Source organism: the organism of the source record quoted next, unplaced genomic scaffold (assembly GCF_019419815.1).
Source record: "Pyrus x bretschneideri cultivar Hongxiangsu unplaced genomic scaffold, Pyrus_bretschneideri_v1 Contig2, whole genome shotgun sequence".
Lineage (NCBI taxonomy): Eukaryota > Viridiplantae > Streptophyta > Magnoliopsida > Rosales > Rosaceae > Pyrus > Pyrus x bretschneideri.
In genome coordinates this window covers 11818168-11833522 of record NW_025999501.1, presented here as the reverse complement: position 1 = coordinate 11833522, position 15355 = coordinate 11818168, and the positions used below count along the sequence as shown (strand labels likewise).

Genomic DNA, 15355 nt, shown 5'->3' with positions numbered 1-15355 from the left:
TAATTACCCGACTGGACCTAAGTTATCCATTACACACACACACACACACACACATATATATATATATATACACACACACACACGAGTATAATTCAAAAACAGCTACAAAATTGCTGGTTTGTTTGTTGCCCACACTCCTTTTTTCTTGTATTTCTTGATGAGAAAGAAACTCTGTTGACTTCACCCCCAAGTAATAAGCTTCAGTAGAAAGTAAAACAGTCACTATTTATTTACAATCCTATCACTCAAATCTCAAGCACACACTACTCACATACTCATCATTCAATCTCTCTCTCTCTCTCCCACCTCCATTGTTTCCTTTCTCCTCAATGAGCACGCCGAGCGGCTGGTGCATCACCGGAAAGATGGTTCTGCTGGGTGTGCGGGACACTGCCATGACATTAGCCTGTGCCTTGTATGTCAAGTAAGTACATCACTCTCAGTCTCTCTCTGTCTCTCTGTCTCTCTTCTCTCCGTCTCTCTCATTGTTTTCTAATGCACACTTGCACAGGGACAAGTTAATCGACAAGTCTGGCAAGAATGGAGGGTCTGCCCCGTCTGGTGGTCGGAATATTGGTGCGGCTCCATGATGGCCCGCCAGTAGGCTCACGGACCGTGACGGCGATTGATCTGTTTTCTTTTGTTTTCTTAAGTTTTGTGGAAGAAAGAGAGAGGCCAGAGTTAATTAACTGGCTAATTAAGCAGTTAAAATATGTAGTGCAAGTTAATCACTAGTACTTAATTAGTTTAACTTTGAATTCACAATGTATTATCAAGTTTCATGGAATCATGTTGATGATACAGATTAAATTTAATAACCAAACTTGTAGTTTCTTCTTTCATTTTTCTAGGGAGGAGTTGCCTAAAACTTCATTATCCCGCCGTAACATTTCAAACTTGTCACGCATCGCCAAATGTTTTAACTCACCGCTTGATGTCGTAAAATATGATTGATTTGGAACATCGCAACATCAAAGTCTTCACTCCTCACTTCATCTCAATCCTCCATATGAGGGGTGTAGGAAAATCTCTCTTATCAAATAGATACATTTTACTATGGATTTTTCTCCCAATAGTGCTTTGCACGGCCACATTTTACAGCAGTTAAAAGAATTGATGTAGCAAGTGCACATACACGTGTTATAACATCACATGTTCGATTCCTACAGGACTGAGTCAAGAAAAGAATGTTACTACATGGAAATTATAATCAGAACAGCTTCCAGCCTTCCATTACCTGGAAGGATTACGTTACAACAAAGAAAGGCCGGGTCAATGAATTACTACAAAATCCAAGGGTTTTCTACCTAGAACTAATAGGAAACCTAGCTAGAACATCTACAAAAATATATAGAACCTTCGGGACAAAGCATTGACTGGGCAGCTCAGTCCTCACTAATACAAGTCCCACATAATGCCGGGAAGAAAATTCGGTGAAGGTCAGTCCTCCTAGTACTCGTGTAGTTCTCTGAACCAAAGACCATACAGTCGCACAAAATGTTGGACTGTTCACCCAACAGCCTTTTAATGGTGTTTACTGCGATTTTCCTCCACAATTCTCTGAAACTCCTTTTCACTGGTCGCAATGAGACGCTTGACCATGTCGTAAGTCGTGAGCCTAATGCTGCAGTTGACAGAGGGAGATTTCATTAGCTAACCAAAATTGCACTTAGGAATGAGATCATTCGGCTTATATTTTAACATAATGTGATAGGGAATGAATAGACAGGGATGTTCATGGAACCTGCTGTTCGGTAAAGTTTTCAAAGCATTAGGCAAGAAACCCCTATATAAACCTACAAGTCCATCACGCTCCACAATACCTGCACAAGCAACATCAACTCAGATAAATGACTTTTACTATAAACCCAAAGATATAACTCGTCACAATCCTAAGTCGAGTCCAGCTCACACACAAATCAAAAGAAACCCTAAATCCTAAGCTCAAAGGCTTGACCAACAGCTAATTTTCCAATTCACTATGCATGCAGGAAAAGACGCATTCTACCAAGTAAGGGCCAGAATTATCACCGAATGAAACTTTTTTGTTACTTTTTAAGGTAAACCTATTCTCACAAAGATAAAACTACATCATGCACACACGGTCCACGTTTTTCAGTTCATAGAAACATTTAAATCCTACACTATCACGCAACGAATATTCTCAGAACTAATACTCCAATGCAAAGTATGATCCATGTATTACCAAATTCGTTATCTTTTGCCCACCATTTTAAGCATAACTCATGAAGAGATATTGAACATATACATATTTTTACCCATATTAGTATATACTACATTGAACCAAATCAAGAATATTGGAAAGTTGAATTCCTGGTCCCCACGAATGTGCCCCATTTAATCATAATATCATAGACGAAGCAAAGTAAATATACAATACATAATAGTGAGAAAAACTAAAGTCATCTGCAACTGTAACAACATGTCTCATGTTATAATTCTAAAAGACTCCACTACATTCAGACTTGTTACTATCTCATGTCTCATGTTACCTGGAATGGCATCCAAAACCGTCTTGTAAGGTGTGCCCTTCATTTGCATCTGTCTTCTGACAGTATCCAAAGGATAACAAGTGAGTGTGGCAAGGGAAGCTGACACCAAACCTGTTAATAGAGATGCTTCAGCTTTCTTTTGAAAATCCTCCGGTAAAGACTTCTTCACCCTGTCATCCGAAAAACTTTGAGTCTATGACTAACATAGAATACAATCATTTGTATTCTCCTTCAGTGTAATAAAGAAAGAGGTAGGAGAGAACTAACAAGTCAAAAATGCAAAAGTTCACAGCAATATATGGAGCTATTCCAATAAGAGAAGGTCCAAGACCATAGTAGAAGGATGCAACTCCTTCCTCTTTTAGCATGTTTAAGGCAATCTGGAAACAACACTTCAAAATTCATCTTTCATGAACATAAGGGCATCTTATTAAAAATAACACTATCAGGTCAGTCATACCTCAGACATAGTTCGATACCCTGGTTCAACTGCTAAGCGCAACCTCAGGACATCCAATGGGTATGTTACCTACAGATGGAAAATAGTAGATTTGTGAATTGTTCTACATAACAGGTAGAATGAAAATAAGCTAGATAAAAAACAAAAAACCAACAATGTTAACGACTATCCATAGAGTTGAGTAAAATACAAGGTTTTACATCTCCCATGGAGTACTACACTGACAAACAGATTTACAATTAACAGGAAAAGGCTCATCAACTAGAAATGTTACAATACCACAAATGACCATAAATGCATTACTCACAAAAGTGGATGTCATGCCCGCACAAGCACCCGCCGCAAGTCTTCCCAGAAGTGAGAGCTCACCATCTTTGCCCCTAAAGAGTTTCTTCAAATTCAAATAAAAAAACTTAGGAGTTTAGTTCTAAATACATGGAATGCTGCACAAAGATTTTCTTGAAGAGGGTTTCAAAATTACCTTATAAGCCTCATAAGCAAAAAGCTGAACAGCACTATAAGGGATAATCCGTATCACCTAAACAATTAAAGGAATTTTCAAACTTAAATGCAACTCAAACAAACCCCCTTCTATAGAGCATGGGAAAGTAATGTTTTGTAACTAAATGGGAAATTTAATCAGCAGAAAACCTGAGGAAGGTTGCCCTTCCAGTACCCCTTAATCCCTTCTTCCTTCCCTATCATTGTTATGGCCTGCAGGGCATGCACCAAGATTAAACATGAAGAGGTGATCATACAGGATAAGGTCAAATGCTTCTAAAAGATATATTAAATAATAAAGAACTATAAATTTTGAAAAACCATGAATTATGCTACTGTATGAAAAGATCATAAATCTACGTTAATTATGTAAGCCACAAAACCACAATACGAGAAACTAAGAGCAGGCGATAGAGCTGAAAATGCAAGACTGTAAGACAAATGTATATAATTTATGATTTTAAAAACCCGGGCAGAGCCAGAGGATGGTCCAGATGAACCATAACATACCTCGATAAAACTGATCGCCTTCTTACCGCTTTGCTGCCCAACTCGCACCCCATGAGTCTGCAAATATGTCAACATCCTTTAGAGTACTGAAAAGTTCCAATTGAATTACTAATTAATTTTGAAAATTCCAGAGTAATGTTGTTCTTAAGTTTACAAGATACATAACCTAATGTTCTTTTTTCTATGCTATTTTCTCAAATCAGCTACTTCCAAAATTCACAAATGCAAATAAAAATTTTGGATTTTGTAACCAATGCCTTCTAAATTCCCCGGAAGCAACAAATTTTGAACATTTTCTTCGTATTTTCACCGAAACCATAACACAAAAGGCAAAGGCAACACAATGTCTTCCATACGAAGCCGTATCCAAAGCATATCGGGCTATAAAATTGTGAGAAATGTGACAAAAATCAAAGATAGATAGAGAGAGCGAGAGTTAACGAGCACCTGCATAAGAATCTTGATGCGATCGAGCGGAGCGGTGACGCTCTTAGCGGCAGCTCCAGCGACGGCTCCGGCAGCAAATAGCGCAACGTCCTTGGGCACGCATGCGAGAATAGCCAAAGGATGCTTCAACAGCTGAGCCCAGGTCGGCAAAAACTCGTTCCTTTGTTCTCCCCTTTCCGCCACCGAAACGCATGCGAAATTGCACCGAATTCCACGGCCGCTGCTGAAGCTGAGTTGCGCGGTCGTCCACAGCGGTTCGTGGTGGTCCGCGGCGTCGGTGAGGGCGCAGCGGGAGACGTTGAGGCTCGGGATGCTCCGCCATGATACAATGGCTCTGGAATCTCCAGCCATGGCGTGGGAATTTTGAAGAAGGGTGGTGGAAGAGTGAAGGGATAAGGCGAGGGAGGCAGTTGCAGAGAGAGAGAGAGGAGACCAGAGGGCACGGGAAGGCGCACTTTGTTCCGACTCTCAAATCTGTAGAGACAGGCGCGTATTATTTGCTAATTTGGTAAGAAATGCGCGTGCTCACCAATCGCCATACGTATGTTCTGAAAAGAGACGACCTTGGGCCCCATGTTGACGGCCACCGTTACTCACCCCTTCTGGGTCTGGAAAGACTATGGAGTTTGGACCCGATTTTTCATTTGCTTAATTTTATAAAGAATTGGGCTTTATATACAAGATTGACTTATTTTCTTGTTTCCTGACATATTTCTCACGTAATAATGTATGATTCGATTGAAATGTAAAAGTTGAGACTTATTTTAATGTTGTCGGAATAAAGTTATTAATTCATTTATATTTTAATAAGTGGTCATAAATTCAACTCATATGAATAATGATAATGTATAATATATGTGTAAAGTTGATAGTTAGTAATGATTAGCATATTATGTGGCTTACCCTTTTTTTTCTTGTCAAGAGTTAAGTGGGGTTTTATGGTGAAATGGAAAGGAGGTCGGGAGCCTCGAACTTTGGTGAGGGGGCTATAAGGGGTTTGATTTCTATTGGGGTATTGTTGTACACACAGTTATTTTTACTTCTTACATTCCTCTCTTAATTTTCGATTATCGGATTAAATGAATTAAAAAAGATTAATAATAAAAAATTAATAAGGGTTTTAAGTAAGTACAAATATGTGTGTGAACAACATTATTCTTTATAGAATAGCACTACACTCATTAGCTTAACTGGTCTTTAAAGTAGAATTTCATTGTGAATTAAGTCACTAGAGATGGTGTACATGACTCGTATACATTCAATGACTTATCTATACATTCGATGACTAATCTTATACATTAGAATATCATCTCGTAAAAAAAAAAAAAAAGGTTAATTATTCAATACTTTATATTTTTATGAACTTATCAATTTACTATGTAGCATGAGGATTAGTGGCTTTGTATTAATTATTTATATAACTAACTTCACTATCGGTAACTTGTCTTTTATTGAACTTGTTTAATTTAAAATGGTGCACAACAACATTATAGTATTATGGTGGACACAAAGGTATCGTGGCGGACAAAGTTAATAGTATAAAAATTAATATAGAAACAAAATTACAAATAGTTAGATTGGATAATTAAAATTTCCAAGTCACAGCATTAGAGGCATGACTCGATCAATTAAGGTTGAGAGTCAGTGGTGGAGCTAGGATTTTGTAATAATGGAGTCATCATAAATCATAAATAAGCTTTTCACAAGGAAAAGAACTTAATGAATTAACCTACTTATAAGTGTAAATACATGTGTCACTTAATACTACTGTTTAGCACTATTCATCTTCACTTGTAAGCAAGAGTTCTTAGGTTCGAAACTCGTAAATAATGAGTCCACAACCAATTCATTCTCCCACCATTTAGTATAAATATATCGTTGTATTAAATAAATTACAAAATATATGTGATCGGGTGCCATGAGTCTTAGAAGAATGTCAGAAGGCTCAAATTGTATATCCTACGTTACAAATCCTCAATTATTAGATCTATTCACTCCATTGAAAAGAAAACTAAAACTCTATAATGGATACTAGGTATGATAATGTAAATTGTGATTATATTCAAGACTTAATAAGAAGATAGTTGCTGAAACAATTAATGAGAGACCTAATTAAGTGAATTATATAATATTCTAATTGGCAAGTGAAAGATGAACATATATGGTGCACAAATTGGTCAAACAAAGACCAGCCCACATGAATTAGGAAGTAAAATTCGTATCTCCAGTTTAATTGATGAAGCCAAATTCCAATTGGATGGTATACAAAATATCTAGGACCACTCCACCTACACCACCAAATTTGGTCTTCTTTAAATTGATTCCGAGGACAAGACAACAAAATACAAAGAGCACTTCGGTTATTGGATCGTGAGCATACATTACCCCCAGTGTAGCTCCGCTACTGTTGAGAGTGTATCATCAATAGAAGGGATGAGCTGATTGATGCACGCCAAAAGCGGACCAGTCTACCCAACCCACCCATGGTCCATCTAACTTTCAAGTTTTGTCTCACAAAACAATAGTGAGAGACATTAAAATGAAAGAGTATGAGCGAATAAAAATATAAATAAATAAAAAATGAGAAAAGGAGTTTCTTGAAGGTTGTGAGTCAACTTGTAACCAAAACTTAAGCAAAACCGATTGATTATGCTTATTTCTCACCTCACAAATGCGTCACATGAGGTGAAAAATATGTAGAAAATGGTACGCACTCGGTTGCACTCAAGTTGCTACGTTTATTTCTAACCCGCGACATATCAAACGAGCAAAATGGGTCTACTCTCGGCTGAAAGAAAGAACCCATACCTTGAATTAGAAAAGGGGTTAGGCCGGCCCAACATTTCTGAGGCACGAAGTTCAAAAAATGAGCTAACCCTGATCATGACCCAATGGTCATCATCTCTCGTCATAACCACTAGGGTTAGACTGGCTAGTAGGGCATTTTAGAGGATTGGACACCACCATGAGATTTTAGAGCATCTTCAAGGAAAGCTCTAAATTTTATCACACTAAGAAGTCAACAGTCTTAAAGAATTATTTTAGTTATTGTGTTTAATTTTTCATCTCCAACAACATTATTTTAACAAACTTTGATATTTATCCAACTCAATCCGTTCATTTTTTAAAGGATAATGCTAGGAAGGCTAAATTTTTAAACCAAATGATATGGATGTGAGATGTTAATAATTGAATTATTATTTAAGTGTCGATTAACATGTTTATTTCCTATTGGTTACATCATTGGTTTGCAAATTTGGTTTCTCTAGCAATGGTCCACCATTGGGTTTTATTTATTTATTTTTTAATATTTTGATGAATAATTTCTCTGTAAATTAAAGAGTGATGGTTTATTTTGTTATAATAGAGACTCTTTATAGAGCCTCTTACGAATGTGTGTGTGTGTGTGGTTTTTTTTTAAATTTTATTTATTTATTTAAATTGGCTCTTTAAAATAAAATTTTGGTTGTTTTACAGCATCTCTTGGAGATACTCTAATAAGCCAACTTCTAACTTTTTTGGAAATCTTTGAATGAACTCCCATTTAGTCTGCTAAAAGCCAGTCATCTTGGCCTCTCATTTCAATCACTTTCAAAATCTAAAGCATGCGTTGTTTTGATCCATTTTGGCAACATATATACAAGTTGGGTTGTATCTTTGATATTGTTACGTACTTAAAAAAAATTAAAGTGCTCAAAACAAGTATGGTCTTAGAATAAAAGAGAACTTATAAATTGCAAAACCCACCCCAATTTTGAATTCATTAATTCTTTTATTGGATTACAAAGCAAAGTACTGAACCTCTATGACATATGCCCCAACTCTATTCAGAACACGAAATGAAAGACCAGATGACAAATACAATCTGATCATATCGACATGGAGCTATATACATATGACATACATATATATATTTTGTAGCCGGTCATCGATCATCAAGCTTCACCAGTACTACCAATTCATACTGTTGCCATATTTAGATCCCCAAGCAAAACGAAAACTGTTTGCTTTCAGACAGGCTCTATAACACAATCCAAAATTGAAGAAATTTAACAAAGCTGCATCCAGCCAAACTTGCTGATCAAGGCTCAATCTTTTGCTGTAATCGGGAAATAATGAACCCAAAACGCTAAAACCTGGTTTAAAGCGAATGAGTTCATGTATTAGTTAACTTTATAACTTGCTAGTTGGAATTTAAATATTTGAATTTTACCGTAATGAACTTACATTTTAATTAAGCTCCAAGAACTGCTCCAGTGGACATTTGAAGCCCCAGGTTCACGATGTTCGATTGATCTAAAAGAAGAAAAAAAAAAAAAAAAAACTCATGTTTTAGATACGAAATTTTTTAATTGTTACATTAACAAGCAAATTAGGTTGTTAAATACTTACGAAGCGGAGATTTGTTTACGAAAAAGCAGGCTGAAATGATAATGTAGCACAGCAGAAGAACCAATCCCTTCAGGTAGTGGGAAGTGCCATCCTATAAAATCAAGGAGAAAGTGAGATAAAAGGTTGCTTGCTAATAAAGGAAAGCTGATTAGGTTAAATTTTAGCAATCTTAGATTCTCAATTAATTACCTGTAATGTGAAGGCCACAGCAAGTATTGATAAAGCCAAAGTGCCAGTCTCAATGACACTGAAATTGAGATCCATGTTTATTCCCATAATCCAAGCAACGATCACGCACAACGGAACCTGAAAGTTCATTTCAATGGCATTAGAAATTATAAACTTCAATCAAATTTGAAAGAAAAAACTAGCATTTTATATTCTTAGTGTATATAGACGTACAACGAACATGGCTATTTGAGTTGCAGACCCCAAAGCAACGCCGAGAGTTATATCCTGCGTTTACCCGAAAAAAAAGTACTTGAGAACCTAGATTTTCAAGTTAATGGTGGCAACAAAAACGTGCTGGAAAGATTAATCATATGTTTAGAAATGCAATGGGAAACTTAATAATTGTGATTCATTGAAGATCACTCACCAGCTTGTTCTTGAAAGCAAATATGATTGCTCCTGCATGTTCAGCTGCATTGCCAACAATTGGTAGCAAAATTATGCTGATGAAGCTGACAGACAAGCCCCAAGAATCTGCTGCTTCCTGTTGAAAAAAGTTGTGATTAATTTTATATTAACATAGTAAACAACATAAGGTTACTAATCCAATCAAGGTGGTCTGACTTCTACCTCAATAGTTCCCACAACATACTCAGACAACAAGGCAATGACTGCAGTCATTGCAACCAGCCACACAATTCCACTCCATAACCCTATCGCAGGTGTTTCTTCCGAAACAACATCATCATCGTCCGATTCCTGGTCATTAGTAACACCATAAACAAAATGGCTAAATTAGTAATTAGCACAAATCAATGCTGCCAAAATTGTCCCGAAAATTTTCGCTTTCAATAGTCTTGCATAACAGTGTTCTCTCGCCATACTTATGCTGCGAGACTGAATCTGAACCACACATTGAGAAAAGATTCTAGATATTTGGTGGTTCAAATTGGCAAAAGAACATTTTCCCACAATTTCTTTTGTCGAACACTAGATTGTGAGATCATGAAAGGTGCAATAAAACTTGTTAACTTGATTAATTATTTATTTACCTCCTGAGCTTCAAATAATTCACGATGTGTCCACAGCTGGAAGACTATGTATGCAGCGTAAGCTGAGAGCATCACAATGCTGCTGGCTCTGGACAAATGGAGTGTGGGGTCCACTCCCATAACAGTAGAGCTCCCTGCAGCAGCAAACGTGAACAGCATTGGCAGCAAGTGGCACAGCAGAGCCAGGAGCAGCATGAGGGAGTTCACATCAGCTTGCCTCTGTATGAACAACCAAACAAAATATTTAGATAAGCATGAAATGAAACCAAACACTATCCAGGATAAGTTTAAAATTGACAGAGGTATCTATTTGTCCAAGAAAAGTATTATATAATATAGGGCCGTTTGGTGGCTGGGACTCGATCGATAGGATTGGAGGTAGGTCGAAGTTAATTCTATAGAGTGTGGACGGTAATCCAATTTAATACGTCAACTTCCAACATTTATAAATTTCGCTAAACAACGGCCATGACAGTGATGCAATTTAATTGAAATAGTTTAATTCAAGTCGAGCCAGCTTACCCTGTCATATTTTTGTTCTTTCTTGATGTTGGCAATGCCACCACAAAAGAGAGAAGTGCCGAGGACTAAGAGAAGGTTTGAGAGAATGGAACCCAGTAGAGAGTACTTCACCACTGCTACTTTGCGTTGGGCTAGGGCAAATATTGCAATTATGAGCTCTGTAGCATTGCCACATGTCGCATTTAGAAGCCCTCCCACTGCAAACCCAAAAATAAATAAATTCGAATAAATAAATCAATCATTTTTGTCATATGAAAATTTCATACAACTTTTTTTTTAGGACTATGATAAATTGATACATAGTTCCTCTTATCTCCTCCCTTTTTTTTAGTACAACAATATAGAAGGAGGAGTTCAGTTAATTAAGCCACATAACAGACAACCTAATTTGATTTCGAATTCGTCATTCACGAGATTCAAACCTAATACCTCTACAGACTATAGTGAGTGGCTTATCTTGCCCTTTTGTACTTAATAATTAACAATATGGTAGGGCAACTAAAGATAATGAGGTGAATTACCTGTTGGACCGGTGTAATAAGCAATTTGTCTGCATTTTTGGGAAACAAAAACAAAATGTTAGTGTGGTTTATTGCTTTGTTTACGTCAATGACAAATAAAAATTACACTACTACTAACATAAAATAGTATGAATGAAAAATAGTAGCAAAGTTAGCACTCTTCATTTAGTTTCTCCCATTCAAAATCATTACAGAATTTTAATATACTTACTCTGTCAAGAAGCTGACTCGTTCCGCTAGTGGCATGAGTCCAATTAAGCTCAATGCAAACACCCAAGGCTGTTTCATATAAATTAAGTGGTTAGATAAAAGAAGTCATAACGGTTAATGTCGTAGAAAAGAAATCAGAAGATCAGTTACAAATTTACAATCATAGACAGAAGTCAGAACGATTACGGTCATAGAAAAGAAATCAAAAGAGTTACAACCACATAAAGAAGTCAGAATGGTTACGGTCTAAAACATTTTATTTTTATTTTTTATGATCATAGTATGTAAATGATATTAACTCATAATTAGATTCATACACCAAGTTTAAACTCATTGAATTTATTTACCAAATGATATATATGATATATGATGTATCATATCATTTTATTTTATATTTATACTGGCTTAATCAATATATGCGTAATTATTTGGTTAATTCTTGTAAGGAATCATTTTCTAAACTTAAAATCAAAGTTTATCTACACTAATGGGTGGGGAAAGCAAGTTCAGCCTGACAATGGGCTAGTACTAATGTCATTTTTTGTGAGAATCGAATTTAAGGTCTCTCACTTTTAAATGAAGAGAAATAATATTAGACTATAGTACTAAATGGCAAGTTAGACGCATTTTAAAACTGTAAGGAACTCTCCAAGGAGGAATGAATCCTTCTAGAGAACGAGACGCATTTTAAAACTGTAAGGAACTCTCCAAGGAGGAATGAATCCTTCTAGAGAACGAGCCACATACTTCCTATTTGTATGCATGGGAAATTAATTTTAATCAAGTTTAAAAAATGACGTTTTGAAATTAATTAAATAAAAATGTTGTGTTTCACTGTTTTATTGAAACCCCTAAAGTGGAACTCACTCTTGCAAAGCCAAAACACTGAGCAGCAATGGCAATAGGGATGGCTGGGAACAAAACAGAGAGTTTAGTCCCCAATAAAACCTCTTGCAAATTCCCCAGAAACTGTCTGAGAAGGGCACACGGAACTTTGGAGACAAGTGTGCGGTCGGACTTCTTCCGAAGTGAAGTGGATGACATGTTGTGCGCAGTCCGGCTGGTGCGGCCGGTCTCCTTGGTTAAACCCTTGAGGGTGCCATTTTCTAACAGCCATGGCTGGTCTTGGTTTGAAGCCATGATCGATGGCGATGCACACAAAAATGTAGAAGAAAAACAAGGCAAGGAATGTACGTATACGCAGCAGGCTGGCTGGCTAGGTAGCTAGCTAGATAGTATCTAGTCAGATGAAGTAGAGTAAAGAGTTATACAGTTAAATAGAGTTGCGATGTTTCTTGTGTGAGGTTGATATCTGCCAAGTATAATTGTAGGCTTCCAGGAAGTTTCGTTTTTTGTTTGAGTGCCAAAAACTGAAAACCGAAAAAAATCGGACTGAACACCAAATCAAACCAAATTTTATTGGTTTGGTTTTGGTTTTGGAGGTTTAGAAACCAAACCAAACCGAACCGAACCAAAATCCCTTTACACTTTAAGAATGTATGCCCATGATGTTTCTTTTGTAAAACTTTGTTGCTAAGTTTGAAACTAAGCCTAGGGCTATTTCAAGGAGCATACTTGGTTTAGTTAGGGAGGATATTTTATTGGTTATAGAGGAAAGTTTTGGAATGCTTTAGAACTTGGATGAGCTTCTCTATTTGTTTGCTTTTTGAATGGATACGGTGATCATTTTTCTTTGCAATTGAGATTGTTGATAGAATATGATTGGTTTATATGACCTTGTATATGTCCAATTACTTGCCTATTTTCCCACTTTCCCCATTTTCTTATTATTAGTCTAGCAATGCAAGCCTCTTTTTTCGTAGCTTGCAGACTTTTTATGCTACTTATTTTCTAAAATAAGAGATCAAAACTAATTCGTATATTCGTCCTGCATGCTACACTTCTTAATTTATCTTCTGCGAACTAACACGAAATTGTTGCTTCATTAGAGTAGGTTACCGAAACTAGATTCTCATAGTGTGGCGCTTCGAGTTAGCAAAGCGTTCTAGTAGCGCCGAAGCCCTATGTTCTATAATGCTGAGGCAAGGACGCTTCGCCTTATCTATAGAAGCAGTCAACTGAGTTCTATACTAATTAGCTACTTGGTAATGGCTTAATCTATAGATAGGAAGGCTTATGATGGGAAACTACCACGTTAGGTATTTTTCATAATGTGCACACTTGAGTTAACTTGACACAACTTGATATATATGATTTATTGATTTTAACCAAATTGACACGATTACTATTTATATGTTGAGTTTTAAGCAAGCTAAAACAGCAGAATTAGGGAATCTGGACTAAAGCAAACTGTCCAGATTATACATTTTTATCCGTATCAAAACTTAGATTTAGAAAGATGCTCGCAAATAGACAGTTTAATAACTTTACGGTTATTAATTACAAACATAATAAGCTAGGGCTATAGACATACAATAGATAATTCATAACATATGTTGTTTCGTACAGAAGATTGTATTAGAATGAGCAACACTCTAAATTCAAGCACTACAAAAGGCGTAAGTAACGGAATTTCACATGACGCTCAAAAGTAAAAATGAAATATTTTCCATTTTGAGGAGATTATCATTTTATGGTGAATTGGAATGTATAAGTTATTTTCTTGAGTAATATTCATCTCCTATCTCTAAGATAGTGACAATTTTTTTTTCTTCAACATTCAAAGTTTTGAATAAACTTTAAATGTTGACCAATTTTGTCTTACCAATTGAAAAATTCGTCGAGTAAAATCTCTCTACCCGACGAGATGCGCTCCATTTGTCATAATTTCGTCGAGCAAGACTAAATTTCTGAAGTGCTTACAAATTGTGTTATCTATTCAAATCGAATTCCCGTGTCACCAATTAGTTCTATTTAAAACCTCAATTTTCTTATCTGAAGTGGTACATTCACAGCAATCACCAAGATAAAAAACTGCGTCTGACTTTTGACTGCCGATTATGTACTTGATGTGCAGTTCTGGAAAGTACAGGTAAAAGCCAGTAGAGACAGAAAACCATTGACGTTTTGTTTTTTAGTAATTAATCACATAATTTCACGTTGATTTTGAACCACGTATATAAAATAAAATTATGAGAAAAAAACAAAAAAGTCCAACGTTTAGCACAGAGAGAATTGTACGCTGTCTATTCTCCATACAGAGACCAAAGAGGAATAATAATGACGATGGTGATGTCATGATCATATAAAGTGGCCGATTTAAGATTTTAATTGTGGGAGGTTTTAGTGTTACAGGGCGGGAAGAGCACAAAAAAGTCATTTTATTCACTGAGATATTCTTTAAACAATTGGCGAACGTGCTGTCAGCCATTCTATAGCATAATGTCAACAAATATCAAATACTAAGGTAATTTGTTGAGTGATGTTGAATGGTGTTTACGCAATGTATTGAGATATATTTAACATAAGTTACATCAAATATTTAATAAGTATAAAAAGATCACACAAACATTCGGAACGTCCTCTAAAAACCTTTATATGTATATTTCTCGAATTTCAAGTTATCCTTGGACTACCTTGGTCACAGTGTAATCTCCCCCCCCCCCCCAACCACCACCCATATATGTGCATATACAACTGCGTATTAATTATTTTTCATTTTTATATTAACTGGACCAAATGCATGAGAATAACTGAGAACTCTCAGAAGTAGTTGTACAGAAACCTACGTATACTGCAGACGAACCTTCCTGGAAACTCCTGGATGGATCGATGACGGTTATGCTTATCTTTCCATACTCGAACAAAATCTTGAGTAAGAGCTATCCCTTCATAAAGTTCTTGCTTGCTAGATTGGGATGACAGGCTCACATGGAGTTGCACATGAGCATACGATCGTTTTTTGTTTTTTTGTTCTATTTTGTTTTTGTTGTTCTTAACCGTCGTCATATATTACTAACTAATTTTATGTTGGATTGCTCACATTTTAATGTGTATAGAAGCGTGCATTGTTTTCATTTGTCAAGTCACATATATATGGTGCCGGTATGAGCTTTTTGAGGCCCTAAGTGACACCGAAAAGAAAAACCCTAATTT

At 36.3% G+C, this 15355-nt stretch overlaps 2 protein-coding genes across 2 annotated transcripts; both read right to left on the bottom strand.

Annotated features, from left to right (window-relative positions):
* Positions 1-1033: 1033 nt before the first annotated feature.
* On the bottom strand, positions 1034-4920 carry LOC103936591 (probable envelope ADP,ATP carrier protein, chloroplastic). The gene is made up of 10 exons (XM_009346434.3): positions 4432-4920; positions 3985-4041; positions 3625-3687; positions 3455-3511; positions 3281-3364; positions 2974-3042; positions 2781-2893; positions 2514-2683; positions 1745-1823; positions 1034-1624 (listed from the first exon to the last, which is right to left on the bottom strand). Exons 1-10 carry the CDS (start codon positions 4780-4782, stop codon positions 1525-1527), a joined length of 1143 nt encoding a protein of 380 aa, XP_009344709.2. The 5' UTR covers positions 4783-4920; the 3' UTR covers positions 1034-1524.
* A 3245-nt stretch (positions 4921-8165) lies between these two features.
* Positions 8166-12570, bottom strand: LOC103936590 (vacuolar cation/proton exchanger 3). The gene is made up of 12 exons (XM_048582897.1): positions 12167-12570; positions 11301-11368; positions 11090-11118; positions 10569-10765; positions 10047-10265; positions 9625-9753; positions 9422-9538; positions 9226-9279; positions 9013-9129; positions 8824-8914; positions 8659-8727; positions 8166-8567 (listed from the first exon to the last, which is right to left on the bottom strand). Exons 1-11 carry the CDS (start codon positions 12437-12439, stop codon positions 8666-8668), a joined length of 1356 nt encoding a protein of 451 aa, XP_048438854.1. The 5' UTR covers positions 12440-12570; the 3' UTR covers positions 8166-8567; positions 8659-8665.
* Positions 12571-15355: the final 2785 nt, after the last annotated feature.

What these genes read in the sequence shown, in the direction of transcription:
- LOC103936591 (XM_009346434.3), bottom strand. Translation starts at nt 4,782, where the DNA reads ATGGCTGGAGATTCCAGAGCCATTGTATCATGGCGGAGCATCCCGAGC. An exon ending in TTGCTTATGAGGCTTATAAG is followed by an intron (nt 3,365 to 3,454) that starts GTAATTTTGAAA and finishes TTGAATTTGAAG; the next exon opens with AAACTCTTTAGGGGCAAAGA. An exon ending in AAAACTTTACCGAACAGCAG is followed by an intron (nt 1,625 to 1,744) that starts GTTCCATGAACA and finishes TGTCAACTGCAG; the next exon opens with CATTAGGCTCACGACTTACG.
- LOC103936590 (XM_048582897.1), bottom strand. Translation starts at nt 12,439, where the DNA reads ATGGCTTCAAACCAAGACCAGCCATGGCTGTTAGAAAATGGCACCCTC. An exon ending in AAGAACAAAAATATGACAGG is followed by an intron (nt 10,266 to 10,568) that starts GTAAGCTGGCTC and finishes TTGTTCATACAG; the next exon opens with AGGCAAGCTGATGTGAACTC. An exon ending in AATTATTTGAAGCTCAGGAG is followed by an intron (nt 9,754 to 10,046) that starts GTAAATAAATAA and finishes ACTAATGACCAG; the next exon opens with GAATCGGACGATGATGATGT.